The sequence below is a fragment of the Cucurbita moschata genome, unplaced genomic scaffold, assembly GCF_002738365.1.
Source record: "Cucurbita moschata cultivar Rifu unplaced genomic scaffold, Cmos_1.0 Cmo_Scf00044, whole genome shotgun sequence".
NCBI lineage: Eukaryota > Viridiplantae > Streptophyta > Magnoliopsida > Cucurbitales > Cucurbitaceae > Cucurbita > Cucurbita moschata.
The window spans coordinates 2,699,364-2,716,885 of record NW_019268560.1 but is presented as its reverse complement, the minus strand read 5'-3'; the positions used below and the strand labels follow the sequence as shown (position 1 = coordinate 2,716,885).

Here is a 17,522-nt window from a genome sequence, read left to right as displayed (position 1 = left end):
GTCCTAATTTGGCCCCCAAAGGCCATTCTTTGTATACTCCAAAGTTATAGATTTGATACCCATCGTTTGGAATGCCAATTTTAGGCCATCCTAAATTTAGTCGGTCAGCTTCCGGTATTTCTGTTACCCATCACAATTCTCAGCCACAACCAAACTCCAAAACCTTCCTCTTTCGCATTCCAAATACTTCTCGAACAATTCTTCCCTTTTTCTCACTTTCTCACCACAGATCCTTCAACCCTGCCTCCTTTAGGCAAGGTTGAGTTTCTCTCTTCAATCCCTGTCTGTCTCTCTGTCTCTCTGTCTCTCTGTCTCTCTGTCTCTCTGTTCTTCTCCCCATCCAAAGAAATGGAGAAGAAGAGTTCCATTTTAATGCAAAGGTACGAGCTTGGGAGGATGCTTGGGCAGGGCACTTTTGCCAAAGTCTACCATGCTCGTAACCTTAAGTCAGGCCAGAGCGTGGCCATCAAGGTCATTAATAAAGAGAAAGTGATGCGTGTTGGGTTGATCGACCAAATCAAGAGGGAAATCTCTGTGATGCGCCTTGTTCGCCATCCCAATGTAGTGCAGCTTTACGAGGTCATGGCTAGCCGGACCAAGATCTATTTTGCCATGGAGTATGTCAAAGGTGGGGAGCTTTTTGATAAGGTGGCTGAAGGCAAGCTCAGGGAAGACGCTGCTCGTAAGTACTTTCAGCAGCTAATTGGCGCTGTTGATTATTGCCATAGCCGTGGCGTCTACCATAGAGATATCAAGCCTGAAAATCTCCTTCTTGATGAGTTTGGGAATCTCAAGATTTCTGATTTTGGGTTGAGTGCTTTGGCTGAGTCTAGGCGGCAAGATGGGCTTCTTCATACCACTTGCGGCACCCCTGCCTATGTCGCCCCTGAAGTCATCAACAAGAAAGGTTTCATTTTTATTTCTTGATTCAATTTAAATAACAACAACTCATAATGCCCTGTATTGATTTGTGTTCTTGTTGCGTTTAATTATTGCTAAAAAGGGTACGATGGAGCTAAAGCTGACATTTGGTCATCTGGGGTTGTCCTGTTTGTTCTTCTGGCGGGTTATCTCCCTTTCCACGACCCAAATCTAATGGAAATGTACAGAAAAATCTCGAGAGGAGAATTCAAATGCCCTCACTGGTTTCCCCCAGAAGTTCGCAAGCTGCTCTCAAGAATCCTAGACCCAAATCCACAAACCAGAATAAAAATGGCCAAACTAATGGAAAATTCATGGTTCAAAAAGGGTTTCAGCGCAAATGTAGCAACTCCAAAGCCGCTTCAAATCAACGGAAACATGTCGGGTGTGAGCGACGTCCACATCGATTTCGACGACAGCAGCTCGGAGGAAGGCTCTGTTAGTACCAGCAACGAGAGTGGAACACCACCAGCAGGCAGAACCCCAAGGAGAAACCATTCCTTCAATGCATTCGACATCATATCTCTGTCGCCAGGTTTTGATCTGTCGGGTCTGTTCGAGAGCGACGTGAATGAGAGGCCGCAGTCACGTTTCACGACAACGAAGCCAGAGTCGGCGATCGTGTCGAAGTTTGAAGAGATAGCAGAAATGGAAAGGTTCAAGGTGATGAAGAAAGATGGGTTAGTGAAACTGCAGGGGAGCAAACAGGGGAGAAAAGGACAATTGGCTATAGACGCAGAGATATTTGAAGTGACGCCTTCATTTTTTGTGGTGGAGGTGACGAAAACAGCAGGGGACACATTGGAATACAGGAAATTTTACGACAAAGACATGAGGCCTTGCCTTAAGGACATTGTGTGGACTTGGGAAGGAAATGAACAACCAACCACATAATAATGTTTAGGCAGGTGCTTGAGTTCTGTCTTCTAGAAATTAATATTAGAAAGAAAAAGAAGAAGAAGGCCGCTTCTCTTCTTAATCTTATCCTATCTCTACGTTTTCTTGAATGTGTAATCCTTCTGAGCTCATTAAGCTCTTCCTTGTCTTGTTCAACTTCCTCCTACGCCTTGGAATATAAATCCAGCGACCGAGGCAGTGGCTGTTTGCAAAGCAAGGAAGGAAAGAAAGACACAAAGAATTTAGAAGTTGTTTGTTGTTCTTCTTGCGCTATCATGTCCATGTCTGTTTACACGAATAACCCATGTCCTAAATCATCTCCAAATGTCATTAATGATATCATTTGTTTAAAATGCTTAATCATTCAATTATTTGTTGGTGTTGTCAAACTTAAGGTTGGAGGACAGAGGCATGTCCGGCGTACCAATTTAAAAAACAAAAACTAATTGAATCACTTCACAAAGTGGGGAAAATGGGCCTGATTTTGAAGCCAGATCTTATTGGGCTTCATTGTGTTTCGGTCCACCAACTTGTTGGGCTTGATGGCCCATTTCTCTTGCACGTGTTTTTAGGTTTGACCACTTGCTTGGCGAGAGGGAAATCTCAAATTCAATTCGATGGGTGGGGTTGGAATTTTTTTTTTTTTTTTTTAATTTCAAATAATAGTGCTCGCATGAGTATTAAAAATATTTGATATTTTAGTTATTACAGATAAATAAACAAAATTTTAATAATAAAAAAATAAATTACCCAACAACCCAAGTCGAATCCAACCTGAACAGTAAATAAATCATATTTGTTAGACCAACACGACCCTCCACAATAGTATTGATATTGTCCACTTTGAGCATAAGCTCTCATGTGGGCTTCCTCAAGAGGCCTCATATTATTTGTTTATAAACCCATGATTCCCTAAATTAGCTGGACGTGGGACTTTCATCATCCAACAACCCAAGCCAAATCCAACCTGAACGGTAAGTAAATCATATCATGTCACCAATCCAATCTATATACACGAATGGATGGGTGAATTTGAATCCGAGAAACCTATTATAGCAAAAGATGGTTTATTACATTACAAAATAAGGATGACACCAAGAAGGAAGAGTTGCGTAGGTGTGGAGACAAGAGCAAAAGTCATAAAATTGCACACATAAAGATGTTAAAACATGATAAAAACGTAAACTTTTTATGGAGAGGGGAGGAGGGAAGGGTGTAATTGAGTTGGAACTTTGATTTGGAAGTATGTGGGAATCCCCGAAGGGCCGTAAATGGATAGAAGAAGATGGCAAATAAAGAAGCCAAATATGTCACGTGAGAGAGCAGGTGAAAATCCACCACTTTTTAATGCCTTATTACAAGAATAGGCTGCTGCTTCGCCAACTTCCAAACCCATTGGAATTTGTCCATTTGAAATAGAGTGGATTGGGATTCAGATATTAGGTTGGTCTGGGTCCCCATGTGACCCATCTATCTAATCAACTCCCTTCAATGTTAGATTATACCAATCTTGGTTTCTGTTTGGACCCTATGGATCAAATCATATTCTTCTTCTTTTCATTCATTTTATACTTACATATAACTAACACACCCTAATCAAAACGAACAAAATCAATGTTCGCTAGTTGCCATAAATACAACATAAACCCTAATTTAGTGAATTACTCCATGCTTGCATACCCCTTCAATATAACCCTAAGTCGTTATTATACAATCATCGTACCTCTCTTATGTTTTGATTTAAGTTATTTAACACATCTTGAGGACGACCATCATAATCTATTGTTGATACGTGGAAGCAAACTTTCTTTTTTTTAAATTATTAAATCTAAAACAGTGGGAAGAAGTTTGGTATTGATGGAGAATACGCGGAGCTCATTTAGCCTTCACAGCTTACGCTCTTGACTTCCCCCTTTTCTTTTTATTTTGGTCTTTTATAAATTACAATATTTTTTTTTTTTCTTTTTACAATTTTTATGATAAATTCTTGATTTCCATTCATCTGGACCCCACAAGACAAGTCGTCTATCACGACTTCGTCAACCTAAGATGCCAAATCAAATTATTATTTCAACATGTAATTATATTTTAAATTACATTTTTGAAATGTATAATTGAAAATAAAAAGTGGATTTATTTATTTGAAATTGTGGAATACAATACAATTACAAATTCTCAAAAAAATTAAAAAAATATATAAATATATATTGGAGTGGTATTTCGATGTAAATCATGGCGTACCTGTCCCGTGTTCTGCGCTGCGGTTACCGTGATACTCACCATTGAGTCAGACTTCCCTCGTTGACTGTTATGACATCATTACCATCCATTTCAATTTCATTTAAATATATATTTTTCAAATTCTTCTATATATTATTTTATTCATTTATATTCATATTATTATTAAATAACAGAAATAAACTAGTTTTCACATGTGACGTGACTTATCTTAAGGGCTATTAATGACGCGAACTGGTCCCCTATCCATTGAAGAACATAACCCAATTTTATTTTCTAAAATATATCTTTTTTATTTTTCAAAAAGATTGGTTAATATAAAACGCCCCCCCACCATTTTCCAACACCCGACATTATATTATACTATATACTTTATTTATTCCCAAATTGCTCACCTTCGCCCTCACTTCTAACGCCCACTTCACTTCCATTAAAAAATAATATGCAGCTTTCCACTTCTTCGTCTAGTTTATGAATCGCGAGAGCTTAATCGGAGAAAGAAAAATGGCTGCTTTTTGTTTTTGCAGGATTCTGATTCTCATGGCGCTTCTGTTTTCTTTTGCGGACTCTGCCTGCAACAGTACAGACAGGCTATTTGTTTCCAGGGCTTTCAACACCGTTTCCGGCTTCAATATCTCCTGGATTATGGTTCACTGCTCCGTTCAAGAAATTAGCCTCCCTTCCAAGAATCTTACCGGAATTGTTTCTTGGAGATTTCTAAGAAATTTGACGCACTTACGCTCCATCGATCTTTCCAGAAACTCGCTGGAAGGCTCTGTTCCGAATTGGCTCTGGCGGATACCCACTTTGGTTCATGTCGATCTTTCCCGTAATCGATTTGGAGGAGCTGTTGGGTTTGAAATTGTCGATTACAGACGTGTTTTTCCTTCTTCTTCGATTCGGGTTCTTAATCTTTCTTATAATAGATTCTCTAATACTGTTCGGCTCTCTGGGTTTTCGCGGCTGCAAGTTTTGGACCTCTCGCGGAATAATCTGCGGAATCTCCCATCTGGGTTGGAGAAGCTTTCTAATCTGAAACACTTGGTTGTTTCGTGGTGTAACATTTCTGGGAGTTTGAAGCCTATCTCTGTTCTTAATTCGCTCGAGTATTTAGACGTGTCGGGTAACTCCATGACGGGTAATTTTCCGTCGGATTTCCCTCCGCTTAATGGATTGAAGTTCTTGAATGTTTCAATAAACAAGTTTGAGGGAGTGATTGGGTCAGAGAATTACGAGAAATTTGGGGAATCAGCGTTTGTTCAAACTGGGATTACTTTAGTTCAAATGAAAACCAGAGGCGCCCCAAATCCTCATCATAACAATACCATCCAATCACACGTACCCAAAACAGAACCGGCGAAAAAGGCCAAACCCAAATCGAAAACGAAGCCGCTGATTCTTGCCGTGTCGTCTGGTGCAGTATGTTTGTTTTTAGCGACGGCTGTTTTAGTGATATGGAGACGAAAGAGAATGATGAGACAAAAAATCAACTGGGCAATCTCCACGCCCGCCCAAGTCCAGTTGAAGATGGACAAATCTGGACCGTTCGCCTTCGAGACCGAGTCAGGATCCTCCTGGATAGCGGACATCAAGGAACCATCTTCGGCTCCAGTGGTGATGTTTGAGAAGCCGTTGATTAACCTCACCTTCAAGGATCTGATTGCTGCCACGTCGCATTTCGGTAAAGAGTCCCTTCTGGCAGAAGGCAGGTGTGGGCCTGAGTACCGAGCTGTCCTTCCCGGAGACATCCACGTGGCGATCAAGGTTCTTGAATCCGCTAGATCCGTTGCTCGTGATGAGGCTGTAGCCATGTTCCAGGAGCTTGCCGCACTCAAGCATTCAAATTTGTTACCGCTCTTTGGTTACTGTATTGCTGGTAAATTTTTTGTTGTCTCTATCTATTGTTTTGGATTGTTTGACCTCTCTGAGCATTCAATTAATTCGGCTCTGTTTCTTTCTGTAAATTTAAGCGCCGTCGTTTTCAGATGACTGATTGACTTCCGCGTACAACGTAAAAACTGTCGAAATCTAATTAATGGCTCAGTTAATTTATGTCCTTTTCTTCCATTTTAGGTCAAGAGAAATTGGTGTTGTACGAGTTCATGTCCAACGGTGACCTCCACCGGTGGCTTCACGAACTCCCAACCGGCCAGCCCAACGTGGAAGACTGGAGCACCGACACGTGGGAGATCAGCAGTAATCCAATGAGTGGGTCCCATTTATCGTTACCGGAGAAGTTGGGTTGGTTGACGCGCCACCGTATCGCCGTGGGGATTGCGCGTGGATTGGCGTATCTCCACCACGCGGGATCGAAACCGATTGTCCACGGACATTTGGTGACGTCCAATATTTTTCTAGCGGATGACTTCGAGGCTCGAATTGGAGGGTTTGGATTGCGAGATGCCGGCGGGGAAAACAGCGAGGGCGTGGAGAAAGACGTGTACTGTTTCGGAGTGGTATTGATGGAGCTTTTGACGGGGATGCCCGGCAGTGCTAACACGGTGGTGGGAGTGAGAAGGATGGTAAGAGAGGGAAAAGGTTTAGAGGCGATTGATCCACGATTGCGACTTGGCAGTGGGGAATCGGAGATGGTGGAAAGCCTCCGTGTGGCGTATCTGTGTACGGCGGAGACGGCGTTAAAAAGGCCTACAATGCAACAGGTCCTAGGGCTGCTCAAGGACATACATCCATGAAGTGAACTTTAAAATTGACACAATTACCCCTCATCTCATCGGTAAATTACCGACTGTACCACTACACGACGAAAACGAAACGGAGTGGCCCAAAAGGAAAAGGCATTTCCGGAACAGGGGAGGCCTAGCCCCTTCCCGTCCCTTGCCTTGCCTTACCAGAGATGCCTCTTGACCAGCTTTAACAACTTTTTTATTTTTCTTTTTTTAAATTTTTTGGGTTCGTTAAAAAATGAGCGAGGAGAAGGCAGAAGAATCCCACTTATGGCTTGTCTCTTCCATCATCCAATTACTTTATTATTTAACCCTCATCTTCATATATATATTTTTTTCTTTTTCTTTTTCTTTTTCTTTTTGCTTTATTCCTGTGCTCAGACAAAGCCACATTTGCTTTATTCTCTTGCATGGGTTTCCTTAATGATGATTAATAATAATACTAATGTATAAAGTTAACTTAATCATACTCTACTTTAATCCTTCCTAATTGATTGCTTAATCAATTAATGTCACTTAATTGGATCATTAACTATGAATCATGGATTTGTGTATGCTTTATCAAACTATTCCGTTAAATGTTTCTTGTAACAAATTAATGTGCTAGTACCTTTTTTTTTTTAATTCTATATTGCTGATTATTAATGTCACTATATTGACGTGGCATAAGTATATATTAAATAGTGTGTATATAGATAGTGACGTGGAGGTAACGTGGTAAGATATTTATAAAAAAATGTTAATAGGGGGGAGATAAGGCAGTTGATATGGGATTGTTTTTGGTTCTATAAAAAAAAAAATGTTTGTTTTTGGTTCCATAGGCATAGGCATAGGCATATGCATATGCATGTGCATGTGCATGTGTGGGCTTGGTTAGAGTTACGTGCTGGGACTGCGGTTTATGCAGCTTCCTTTGGGTTCACGTATCTTTCTGGAAAGTTGACCATTTCTTCTGTTTTCTAGCTTCTGTCGTCTCTGTTTTTCTTCGTGTCACTTTCATGCCTCGTCCATTCCCATTTTCTTCTTTATATTATACTTTTCGTTATTGTTTAATTTTAATGTCGGTTGGAGGAATGATTCGATGTTAATTACGCCCCTAAGTCATCGGTTTCTTTGAATATTATTGTACGAATTTATGTCGTTAATTTCTTACCAAATTTCATAAGGCCAATATTAGTAGCCTATATAAGTTCATAGGCTTTTATTCCGTGGTCAAATCATTTGAATTAGGAAATTGTGATAGGCCTGTAGTAGTGCATGCTAGTGGATCTTGTGGTGCATTTATGTACGCGTTGGAGATGTCTGGGGATAGGAACGTTCATTGTCTCTATTCCTACCCCTATTTCATTCTCCATTTCTACGAGTTTTCTTATTTATTTTTTCAAGATGGTTCTAATGAGTAATTTTTTCCTATTTATTATTCTTTTTTAAAAATAATTATTTTATACTTTTCATTTTTCAATATAATTTCATTAATAAAAATTATAAAAAAAAAACATAATAAATCAATATATAAACTCCAGGAACATAAATTTTAAAAATTCAAATTAAAAAAACCTTTAACATTGTCTTTAGCAAAATATTAGAATTATAGTCTCACCGACCCCATTTATGTAAGAAAAAAAATTGTTTTCCACTCTCTCTTTCATTTCTCATTTAAACTGAGAAATCTCTCCATATTTGAGGCGCTTCTGCAAGGCCCTTACCCCAAGGGTAAAATAGACATCTTTAGTAGACACCCACTCACATTTGATTCACACCACATAGTTTAGTAAATTATAAAAAAATCTGAATATTGATTATATAATTATGTTAAGATCCGGTAGGATATAAGGGCGTGTTTGGAACTATTTTTGTATAAAAAATATTTTTTAATAATTACCTATGTAAAAATTAATAATTTAAAATGTGTTTAATATAGCTTAGTAAATGATTTTTGGTGGTCAAACAGTTTTTTATTTTTAAAAAAATTAATAAAATTTTGGATAATAATTATTATTTTTTTTTGAAGAAATTATCGAGAGTATCTATTTTTTTTAAGTGTTTTTTACTCATTAATATTTGAATAATAATAATTTGGAACATCTAAATCATTCAAATTGTATTAAACACATTTTAAATTATTAATTTTTTTTTTCATAAGCGCTTATAGAAAAACTAAATTTATTTAAAAACTATTATTTTCACGGATTATTTCAAACACTGTAATATACATTATATAGTCTAAATCAAAGGTGTGAATTAAAAAAAAAAAAAAAAAAAAAACTAATATCTTTGGTTAGAAAAGTTCTGAGAAAAACAGTTCAATTATTATTACTATACGTAGTTATGAAGGCATTTTTCATGAATCAAATAGTGTAAACTCTTGAAAGCTGTCACTTTTTGAGGACAAAGCAAAAAAGTTAAAAAGGAAGTTCATCAATTGGTCAAAAAGTAAGTAAGGGATCTTCCTATGTTTACCGTATCTTTTCTATTTTTACCTAATCTTTGTTCGATGATGAAAGTCCCACATTGCCTAATTTAGGAAATGATCATGGATTTATAAACAAAGAATACTCTCTCCATTGGTATAAGGTCTTTTGAGGAAGCCTAAAGTAAAACCACGAGAGCTTATGCTCGAAGTGGACAATATCATACAATTGTAGAAAGTCGTGTTCGTCTAACAATCTCCACTTTCATTTTTTACACGTTCATCAACAAATTTAACTAAATTTATTTTCTATCTTGCTTAAAAAAATTTATAAATGATATATTGATGATAGTGGCGATGTTCATTTCGTCGCTTACTACGCCCTTCCTCGTCTCTGGATGCTTAGGTATCCACCGTACCTTTCTTCGTTTGAACCTCGCCCTTTTTTTATTTCATGAACTCTTTCCATTATCACCTAAAATATTTAGAAAGGCAACATATAACCATAAATTTCCATTTGTTTTTATTTTTTTATAAATAAAAAAAATTCCATTTTATACATTTTACTTCGTCTATGAGTTTTCTTCTTGGAGAACCCGTATTTAGTGCTCGGGTGTATGAGTGATCCGGTCCAATTTAAATTGGGCCTTTTACAGTTTAAGCCCAAGAACTTAGTATCTAGGCTTTTGGCCCGTTTATGCTATATTCCCTAAACGAAATATTTCTAACCGCTGAAACCCCCAATCGATGGACAATGGACCATCTACAAGACGGCTGTTTTTTCTTCAAATTTCTTCATTTTCGTTTTCACTGGATTTGCTCACCCAGGAAACTGAAAACCTTCTCCCTAGTATCGACATTGATTCAAAATACCAAGATTTCTGCATCCGTTTGAGATCCGTCTTCCGATTTCTGAAGTCCTATTTCTTTGTTGTTGAATTAATTCCTTCCGGGTGTCGAGAATCGAAGCTCTCATGGCATCGAAGAAGAAAGAATCCGAAGGTATAGCTTTACTCTCGATGTACAATGACGAGGATGATGAGATGGAAGACGTTGAAGACCAAGAAGAAGAAGAAGACAGTGAAATGCAGCAGCAGGAGAGGCAAGAAGAGGGAGTAGAAGAAGATTATGGTAGAGTTAGGGTTGCAGAAGAAGAGTCGGTCGCGAACAGTGATGGAGTGATTATCAGTGATTCTGCTGATTACTCGATGCTGCCGGTGTCTGATGAAAATTCGACTGCAGCTAAGCTCAAATTCGGGTCATCCATACCGCAACCGACGCAGGTTGTGGTTTCATCGTCGCCAATGCTATTACAAGCTGGTCAATTCGATAATTCTGGTAGGAGAAGGGGGACACTTGTGATAGTTGATTACGGTAATGATGAAGCCGCAATGTCTCCTGAGGCTGAGGTACTTTCAACATCTCTACTTGGTTGTTGAGAAACGGAAGCCTCTACTTTTAACTTTGAAAATTTTCATTTACATTCCTCTTATTGTTGACATCGCGAAGGTTGTAACCGTCGTTGGCTAAAATTACAACGGGATATTAAATATATTAATCAAATGAACAAAGATGGACGGTTCCACGTGTTGAAGAAGATGTTTGTTTAGTTCAGCTTTAGGAGAATTAAGCTGGCATATCTGAGAGAATTCTTCTATGGAAATATGTGTTGTAACTTCCATCTTATTTGTATGGTGACTGGTGGAAAGTTGTATCTAATGTTTCGTTCCTATTGCTTGCATTCAGGATGGAGAAATTGAAGAATCTGGTCGTGTTACATTTGGCGATGAGCTTTTAGGCACTAATGGTTTGTATAGTTCTTTTAGCTATGAAATGTTACTTTGCTTCTTCTCGTTTTTAAAATCTATCAGTGCTGCAAGCTCATAGTTAGTACACATCTGCTCTAGAGAACTCTTCACTCCTATGATTCCTTACTCGTTTCGCTATTAATCCATGTTATTTAATTGCTTATCTTATGAAAATATGGATTTATTCCTCTGTTCTTAAACTTTGATTGGTGAGTGGTATCATGAAATTATCGGTTTTCTAGGTCCTTGCCTCGTGTTGGAATGCAAAATGGTTTGTTTTATAACATCTGAATTGTTTATTGGAAGTATTAGTGGCAAGGGGTGGGGTTTAAGGTTGTTGGCTATTGAGGATCTAATAATGTAACTCATGAGGTAGAGAGTAGAAGTGATTTTGTAACCGCCCAAGCCCATTGCTAGCATATATTGTCCTCTTTGGGCTTCCCCTCAAGGTTTTTAAAATGCGTCTACTACGGAAGGTTTCCACACCCTTATAAAGAGTGCTTCGTTCTCCTCCTCAACCGATGTGAGATCTCACAATCCACCCCATATAAAGAGTCCTTCCCCTCAAGGTTTTTAAAATGCGTCTGCTAGGGGAGGTTTCCACACCCTTATAAAGAATACTTCACTCTCCTCCCCAACCGATGTGGGATCTCACAACCCACCCCTTTTCGAGGTCCAGCGTCTTCACTGGCACTCGCTTCCCTCCCCGATCGATGTGGGATCTCACCATTTTTTTTGTTAAATGCTTAAATCCCAACAACATGCATACTGAAAAATTACTATATCTTGGAAAGTCTAGCAAATTGTAGGACTTTTTTGCCCTTTTATACAGTATCATAATTATATATGCAAGGCAAACTTATTTATTGGCACTGGTGTTTTATTGTGTTAAATATTTCATGACTCAAGATTGCTTATGTTGTGATGATTTCTTTTTAGACGTTTGACGAACTTGATGAGTTAACTTTGAAATACTATCTTCAGGTGGCAGTTTCTTGTGATGCTTATGATCACTTCTCCTATTTCATCCTCTTCGGCTATTTTATTTTATTTATTTTTTATGGTACAGGTGATTTTGATAGAACATCTCCAGGAACTGTAACGGTCTCAACACCAAACAATCTAGCCACTCCTCAGATTTCTGAATCACCACATTCTGGTTCAATGAATAATGTGATACTGGAATCTGAAACTGAAAATGTTGAGGAAACTGTTGAAGAAGCTAAAAAAGATACTGATCCCTTGGACAATTTTCTTCCTCCGCCAAAGGAAAGATGCGCTGAGGATCTGCAAGTTAGTTTCCTTTCTGATATATTGGCTACTTGTGTTCTGAGGAAATAGTATGTGACTGTTGATCTAGATTTTGAAAAGAAACATAAAGCAGTTAATTTGTATGAAATATATTTACTCCTTTTTAGTTTCTCAAGTGAGTAGCTTGGGTTGTTTACTAATGTGACTGGCAGGATATGGGGTTAGGATATGCTTACATGTTGGTGGGCCTAATGTATTCTATGTCGGCGAGTGTGTGACTTGGTTTCTGACCTTGATGGGGATTGGTTTTTTGTTGTATGGCCCTCTTGATAGATATAAATTTTAGAATGTGGATGCACGGGGAATTATGTAAGTGTAAGGTCTTAGTGCGATGAAATTATTTTAGTTCTGCAGGATGTATTGGTTTTTCAATTCCTAGCAACTTGGGTATGACTTACCTTAAGGACCAGTTAAAAGGAGTCCCTGTGGACTGTTAAGTAAGAAGACAGTACCTTTTAGTCATTGATAACCACATCCATCTAGTTTCTTCAATATTCATGGCTTAATTATTTTTTATTCTCCTGACGTTCTTGTTTCTTTCCTTAACTTTATGTGCAGAGGAAAATCAATAAGTTTCTTGAGTATAAGAAAGCTGGAAAAAGCTTCAATGCAGAAGTACGCATTAGGAAAGACTACCGGAATCCAGATTTCTTGTTACACGCTGTGAGGTATCAAGATATTGACCAGATTGGGTCTTGCTTCAGTAAGGATGTGTTTGACCCTCATGGATATGATAAAAGTGACTACTATACTGAAATAGGTCATTGACAATTCCTTCTGTATATCTCTCATGTTATTTCTCCTTATCATTTATAAAAAAACATCACATGCTCTTGGTCCGTGTATGACACTAGTTTTAATATTACCAGTTTTGTTTTTTTAAATAAATTTCATAATCAGCTGTCTTGACAATTTGAAAAGATTACTCAAGATGTTATTACAGAAATACGGGCGGTCATATTGTGATGATTTTGCTGTCATGAACTGACTGATAGGATCTTTTGACATTGAGAGGTTATCAAGGAACTAAAATTTGCACAATTGGCAGAATTTCTGTCTTTCTCCTCTCAGTGTTAATGTTTTTTTTACGTTGATCTATATTCTCTGCACATTCTACTTTTACCCATTTGCAAGACGCAAATTTAGTATGTGGTGGAGACTGGAGAACATGTTACAAAGTACAAACAATTGTATTATTTACATGCACTTATTATTAATTTCAAACAATATTTTCAAAGCTTCATATTTTGTTCTAGAGGCTGACATGAAACGTGAGATGGAGAGGAAGGAGCTGGAAAGGAAGAAAAGTCCGAAGATGGAGTTTGTTTCTGGAGGAACACAACCTGGTGGTACAGTTGTGGCTGCTCCTAAAATAAATATACCTTTTTCAGGTTTGTACCAATCGTGCTTTAGTCTCTTTCTGATGGTGTATTTTCTTCTTATAGCGTTTTTCTGTTGATTCCTTTTGCAGGTGTTTCAGCTGTCGCTGGTAATGGATTACATTCTGGAGCTCATGCATCTGATGCCATTACTAGAGATGGAAGACAAAACAAAAAATCAAAATGGGATAAGGTGACGATTTTCCAATGTGTAATCGTGCGTATCAGTGATCTATACTGTATTGCTTAGTATTTGTTGAATACATTTCAGGTAGATGGCGATAGAAAAAATCCAGTCATTTCTGGTGGGTCTGATGCAGCTAGTGCTCATTCAACTTTACTATCTGCTGCTAATGTTGGCTCTGGATACATGGCTTTTGCGTAAGTTTGTTTACCCTTTCTCAATGACTACATTGATTTTGGTTTTTTAATTAGCATAGATATTGTACTGCCTTGAATAGGAACAATTAGAGCTCTTTAACTTTTAGTGGCATCTGAAAGTTAAATATTCATCCGCATCATGGACCTTGATGACTATTTATATTAAAAGATCTGATAGAGATATATATGGTAGATATTTCGTAAAGATTTGTTAGATTATATTTCGGTGGTTAAATCTGTTAAACCTAAACCTATATATACCCCATTAGGAAGTGCTTTCGGAACATAGTTTCTTCATTCTCTGTATTCTCTCTTGGTGTACATACCTGGAGTCATCAATAAAACCTTTAGTCAACATTGTTCATTGAATTTTCTATCTCCTATTCTTTTTGTTCATCTTGATCGAGTGTGTACGATCCTAACAACTGGTATTAGAGCTAGGTGAAATTCACCACGATTTGTGAAGATGGAAAGTTCAATGATTGCAATTGAGAAGTTCAATGGATCCGATTTTGGTTTCTGGAAGATGCAGATTAAAGATTATCTGTACCAGAAAGATCTTCCCGAACCCCCTGTTGGGCTAAAGCCGAATACCATGACCACGGAGAAGTGGAAGCTCAAGGATCATTAAGCCCTAGGATTGATCCGGTTGACGCTGTCCAGAAATGTGGCGCTCAACATAATCAAGGAGAAGACAACATCAGACCTATTGAAGGTGTTGTCGAATATGTACGAAAAACTGTCGGCTATGAACAAAGTGTATTTGATGCGAAGATTGTTCAATTTACAAATGTCTGAAAGTGTATCTGTTGCTGATCATATAAACGAATTCAATGTGATTGTAAGTTAATTGAGTTCGGTGGAGATTAATTTCGAAGATGAAATTAAAACATTGATTTTGCTGTCATCTTTACTCGAGTTGTGGGATACTGTTGTTGCCGCGATTAGCAGTTCCTGATGATATGAGAAGCTGAAGTTCGATGAAATCCAAGATGTAGTTCTTAGCGAAAGTATTCGCGAATGAGAAATTGGGGGATTCATTTGGTGGTGTTCTCAGTGTTGACCAGAGGGGAAGAAGTAATCACATGGCCCAAACAAAGGTCGATCAAAGTCAAAAAACTGTGAAAATTTCCAAACAAACCAAACGTAAAGTGTTGGAGTTGTGGAGAAATAGGTCACTTTTGGACAGAGGTAGAGCAAGTACTGAATGAACTCCCGAGACTGTTGCTGAGGAACTAGAGGAGCAAGTGACACTTGAGCAGGTGTTGAAAAGGTCATCAAGAGCTATTAGAGTATTAGATAGGTATCTACCTTCATTACACTATCTGTTGTTAACTGATGAGATGAAGGGGAACCAAAGTTCTTTGATGAGGCCCTACAGTTGGAGCAAACCATGAATGATGGAATGTTTAGGCTTCAAAAATGTGTTGCTCCTTCATCTACTGAGACTGAGTATGTGGTAATAGTTGAAGTTGGAAAGGAGATGATATGGATGACATACTATATAGAAGAATTGGACAATAAGCCGCATGAAAAGATTCTTTATACAGATAGTTAGTATGTCATACGGATGGTGAGGAATCCGGTCTATCATTCAAAGACAAAACACAAAAGACAATACAATTTCACTCGCAGGTTAGTGGAAAATGGTGATGTGTTTGTCAAAGATAGATGGTGCAAAAAATCTAGCAAACATGTTGACAAGATGTGTTGATGTTGGAACATTGAGATTGTGCAAAGCCTCAATTGGTTTGGTGTGGTGAAATTGAGAATGAAATTATTGGTGAATTGTTGGATATGGAACCTGATGACAAGATGTGTCCAAATGGGAGAATTGTTGGATATGGAACCTGATGACAAGATGTGTCCAAATGGGAGAATTGTTGGATATGGAACCTGATGATCATTTATAATAAAAGATTTGGTAGAGATATATATAGTAGATATTTCGTAAAGATCTGGCAGAGATATTAATGGTAGATATTGAAAAAATGTGGTAGAGATATTTGGTAGATTATATTTAATAGGTGTTTAAATTTGTTAAACTGAAACCAAATATATACCCCATTAGGCCGTGCTTTCACGACGTACTTTTTTCATTCTTTATATTCTCTGTTTGTGTACATACGTGAAGTCATCAATAAAACCTTTAACCAATATTCCTCTTCGAATTTTTTCTCCCTTGTTCTTTGTGTTCATCTTGATCGAGTGTGTGCGTTGTTGTACGATCCTAACACATCATTCCTGTTGATAGACAACAAAGACGGCGAGCGGCTGAAGAAAAAAGATCTCAAAGATCCAGTGAGAGGAAGTTGGATAGAAGATCCTAAGAGGGATGAATACAGTTCCATGGTAGTAAGTATCGAACCATTTTGAAAAGCAAGGGAAATGGCTTTTAGCTTTTTATCTGTGACCAACCATGTATACGTTCAGAATGAAAATGTCGTGAAAATGTTGCTTGTAACTCATGTATTCCACTAAATTTCTCGACCTGTAAAAAATAGCCAGGGGGAAAGCAAATTACACCAGAACGAAGGAGGCTCCTTTTTTTTGTAAGTTTCATCAGAGAAGCACGAACTGACTGTACACCAGTGCATGGGAACTTATCTTTAGATTTGCTCTCTCTATTGAATAGTAAATATTAATGAGATCTTTTGTTATTGCTCAACTTTCTAAGTGTAATCAGGTTAAGACTGCTAAAGTACAGGACCTGATATCTATTTTATTTGCGGGGTCAGGGTTCTTGCAAGACCCGCCCCAAACAGGGAGGGGTTATCTCCGTCTCATCAAGGAATGGGAGAGGGAGTGAGAAATACTTTTTTCCGATGTATAAACGGGGCCAGGGTTATTAACTATTTTTTTAAAGGATAGTAAATAGGTAAAATTATGAGTGGAACCGGATCCCTTCAAATTCTCAGCAGAACCCCAGCTCCGATCCTGCCCTGTTCTTTTCCCCTGCCTGGCCGGTGGGGGCATCTCTACTTTAAACACCAATCAAGTGATTTACTCGCTACTTCCGTAGGCTTTGAAGATTGGAGGGGATATTACGTCTACCATATCAAGCTTTGGCCCACTAATTTTTACTGCAGTGGACTCCCTCCTATGAGTAGAAAATTCATAGAAATTTGATGTCCGATAAGCATCAAGTCAGTGAAAAAATTGACAAATGATCCTCTCTATATAGGTTGGCCACCTCGAGACAGCGACGTTTTTGGCTTACAGCTTCTGCCCTTTTCCCCCACGCCCCTCGATCTTCTTCAACCCTGCAAACAGCCAAAATTCCAAGCAATTATGAACCCCACAATCAAGCGGCTGTCTTCAACTCTGTGTCTGCCATTCTCTCACACGCACACTACCAAACCAAAACATCACCAAATACTTTAAAGTCAATACCATCAGCCTCGCCCTTTAATTCTTGTCTCGATGTATGTTGGCCCAAATTTACCTCTTTCCCTAAATAATCGCTAAAGAGTAAACCAGAGACCCCACACCC

General features: G+C 38.2%; 3 protein-coding genes across 4 annotated transcripts; all 3 read left to right on the top strand.

The window, feature by feature from the left end:
- Window positions 1–103: 103 nt before the first annotated feature.
- Window positions 104–2,132, top strand: LOC111434174 (CBL-interacting protein kinase 5-like). Its single transcript, XM_023071528.1, has 2 exons — window positions 104–907; window positions 1,004–2,132. The coding sequence occupies exons 1-2, from the start codon at window positions 349–351 to the stop codon at window positions 1,813–1,815; spliced, it is 1,371 nt and encodes a 456-aa protein (XP_022927296.1). The 5' UTR covers window positions 104–348; the 3' UTR covers window positions 1,816–2,132.
- Window positions 2,133–4,422: 2,290 nt separating this feature from the next.
- Window positions 4,423–7,108, top strand: LOC111434173 (calmodulin-binding receptor kinase CaMRLK-like). Its single transcript, XM_023071527.1, has 2 exons — window positions 4,423–5,932; window positions 6,130–7,108. The coding sequence occupies exons 1-2, from the start codon at window positions 4,528–4,530 to the stop codon at window positions 6,747–6,749; spliced, it is 2,025 nt and encodes a 674-aa protein (XP_022927295.1). The 5' UTR covers window positions 4,423–4,527; the 3' UTR covers window positions 6,750–7,108.
- A 2,800-nt stretch (window positions 7,109–9,908) lies between these two features.
- Window positions 9,909–16,689, top strand: LOC111434175 (SAP30-binding protein-like). 2 transcript variants are annotated; one of them, XM_023071529.1, is made up of 8 exons: window positions 9,909–10,559; window positions 10,897–10,957; window positions 12,028–12,251; window positions 12,828–13,029; window positions 13,526–13,660; window positions 13,741–13,841; window positions 13,920–14,029; window positions 16,284–16,689. In XM_023071529.1, exons 1-8 carry the CDS (start codon window positions 10,125–10,127, stop codon window positions 16,357–16,359), a joined length of 1,344 nt encoding a protein of 447 aa, XP_022927297.1. In that variant the 5' UTR covers window positions 9,909–10,124; the 3' UTR covers window positions 16,360–16,689. The 2 variants fall into 2 exon arrangements, with proteins under 2 accessions (XP_022927297.1, XP_022927298.1); XM_023071530.1 differs by lacking the exon at window positions 16,284–16,689 and adding an exon at window positions 14,465–14,922.
- Window positions 16,690–17,522: the final 833 nt, after the last annotated feature.

Excerpts from the sequence above, each read along its gene's own strand:
- LOC111434175 (XM_023071529.1), top strand. The coding sequence starts at position 10,125 with ATGGCATCGAAGAAGAAAGAATCCGAAGGTATAGCTTTACTCTCGATG. Across the intron at positions 10,560-10,896 it reads CAATGTCTCCTGAGGCTGAG|GATGGAGAAATTGAAGAATC; the intron begins GTACTTTCAACA and ends GCTTGCATTCAG. Across the intron at positions 14,030-16,283 it reads TCTGGATACATGGCTTTTGC|ACAACAAAGACGGCGAGCGG; the intron begins GTAAGTTTGTTT and ends TCCTGTTGATAG.
- LOC111434174 (XM_023071528.1), top strand. The coding sequence starts at position 349 with ATGGAGAAGAAGAGTTCCATTTTAATGCAAAGGTACGAGCTTGGGAGG. Across the intron at positions 908-1,003 it reads TGAAGTCATCAACAAGAAAG|GGTACGATGGAGCTAAAGCT; the intron begins GTTTCATTTTTA and ends ATTGCTAAAAAG.
- LOC111434173 (XM_023071527.1), top strand. The coding sequence starts at position 4,528 with ATGAATCGCGAGAGCTTAATCGGAGAAAGAAAAATGGCTGCTTTTTGT. Across the intron at positions 5,933-6,129 it reads CTTTGGTTACTGTATTGCTG|GTCAAGAGAAATTGGTGTTG; the intron begins GTAAATTTTTTG and ends CTTCCATTTTAG.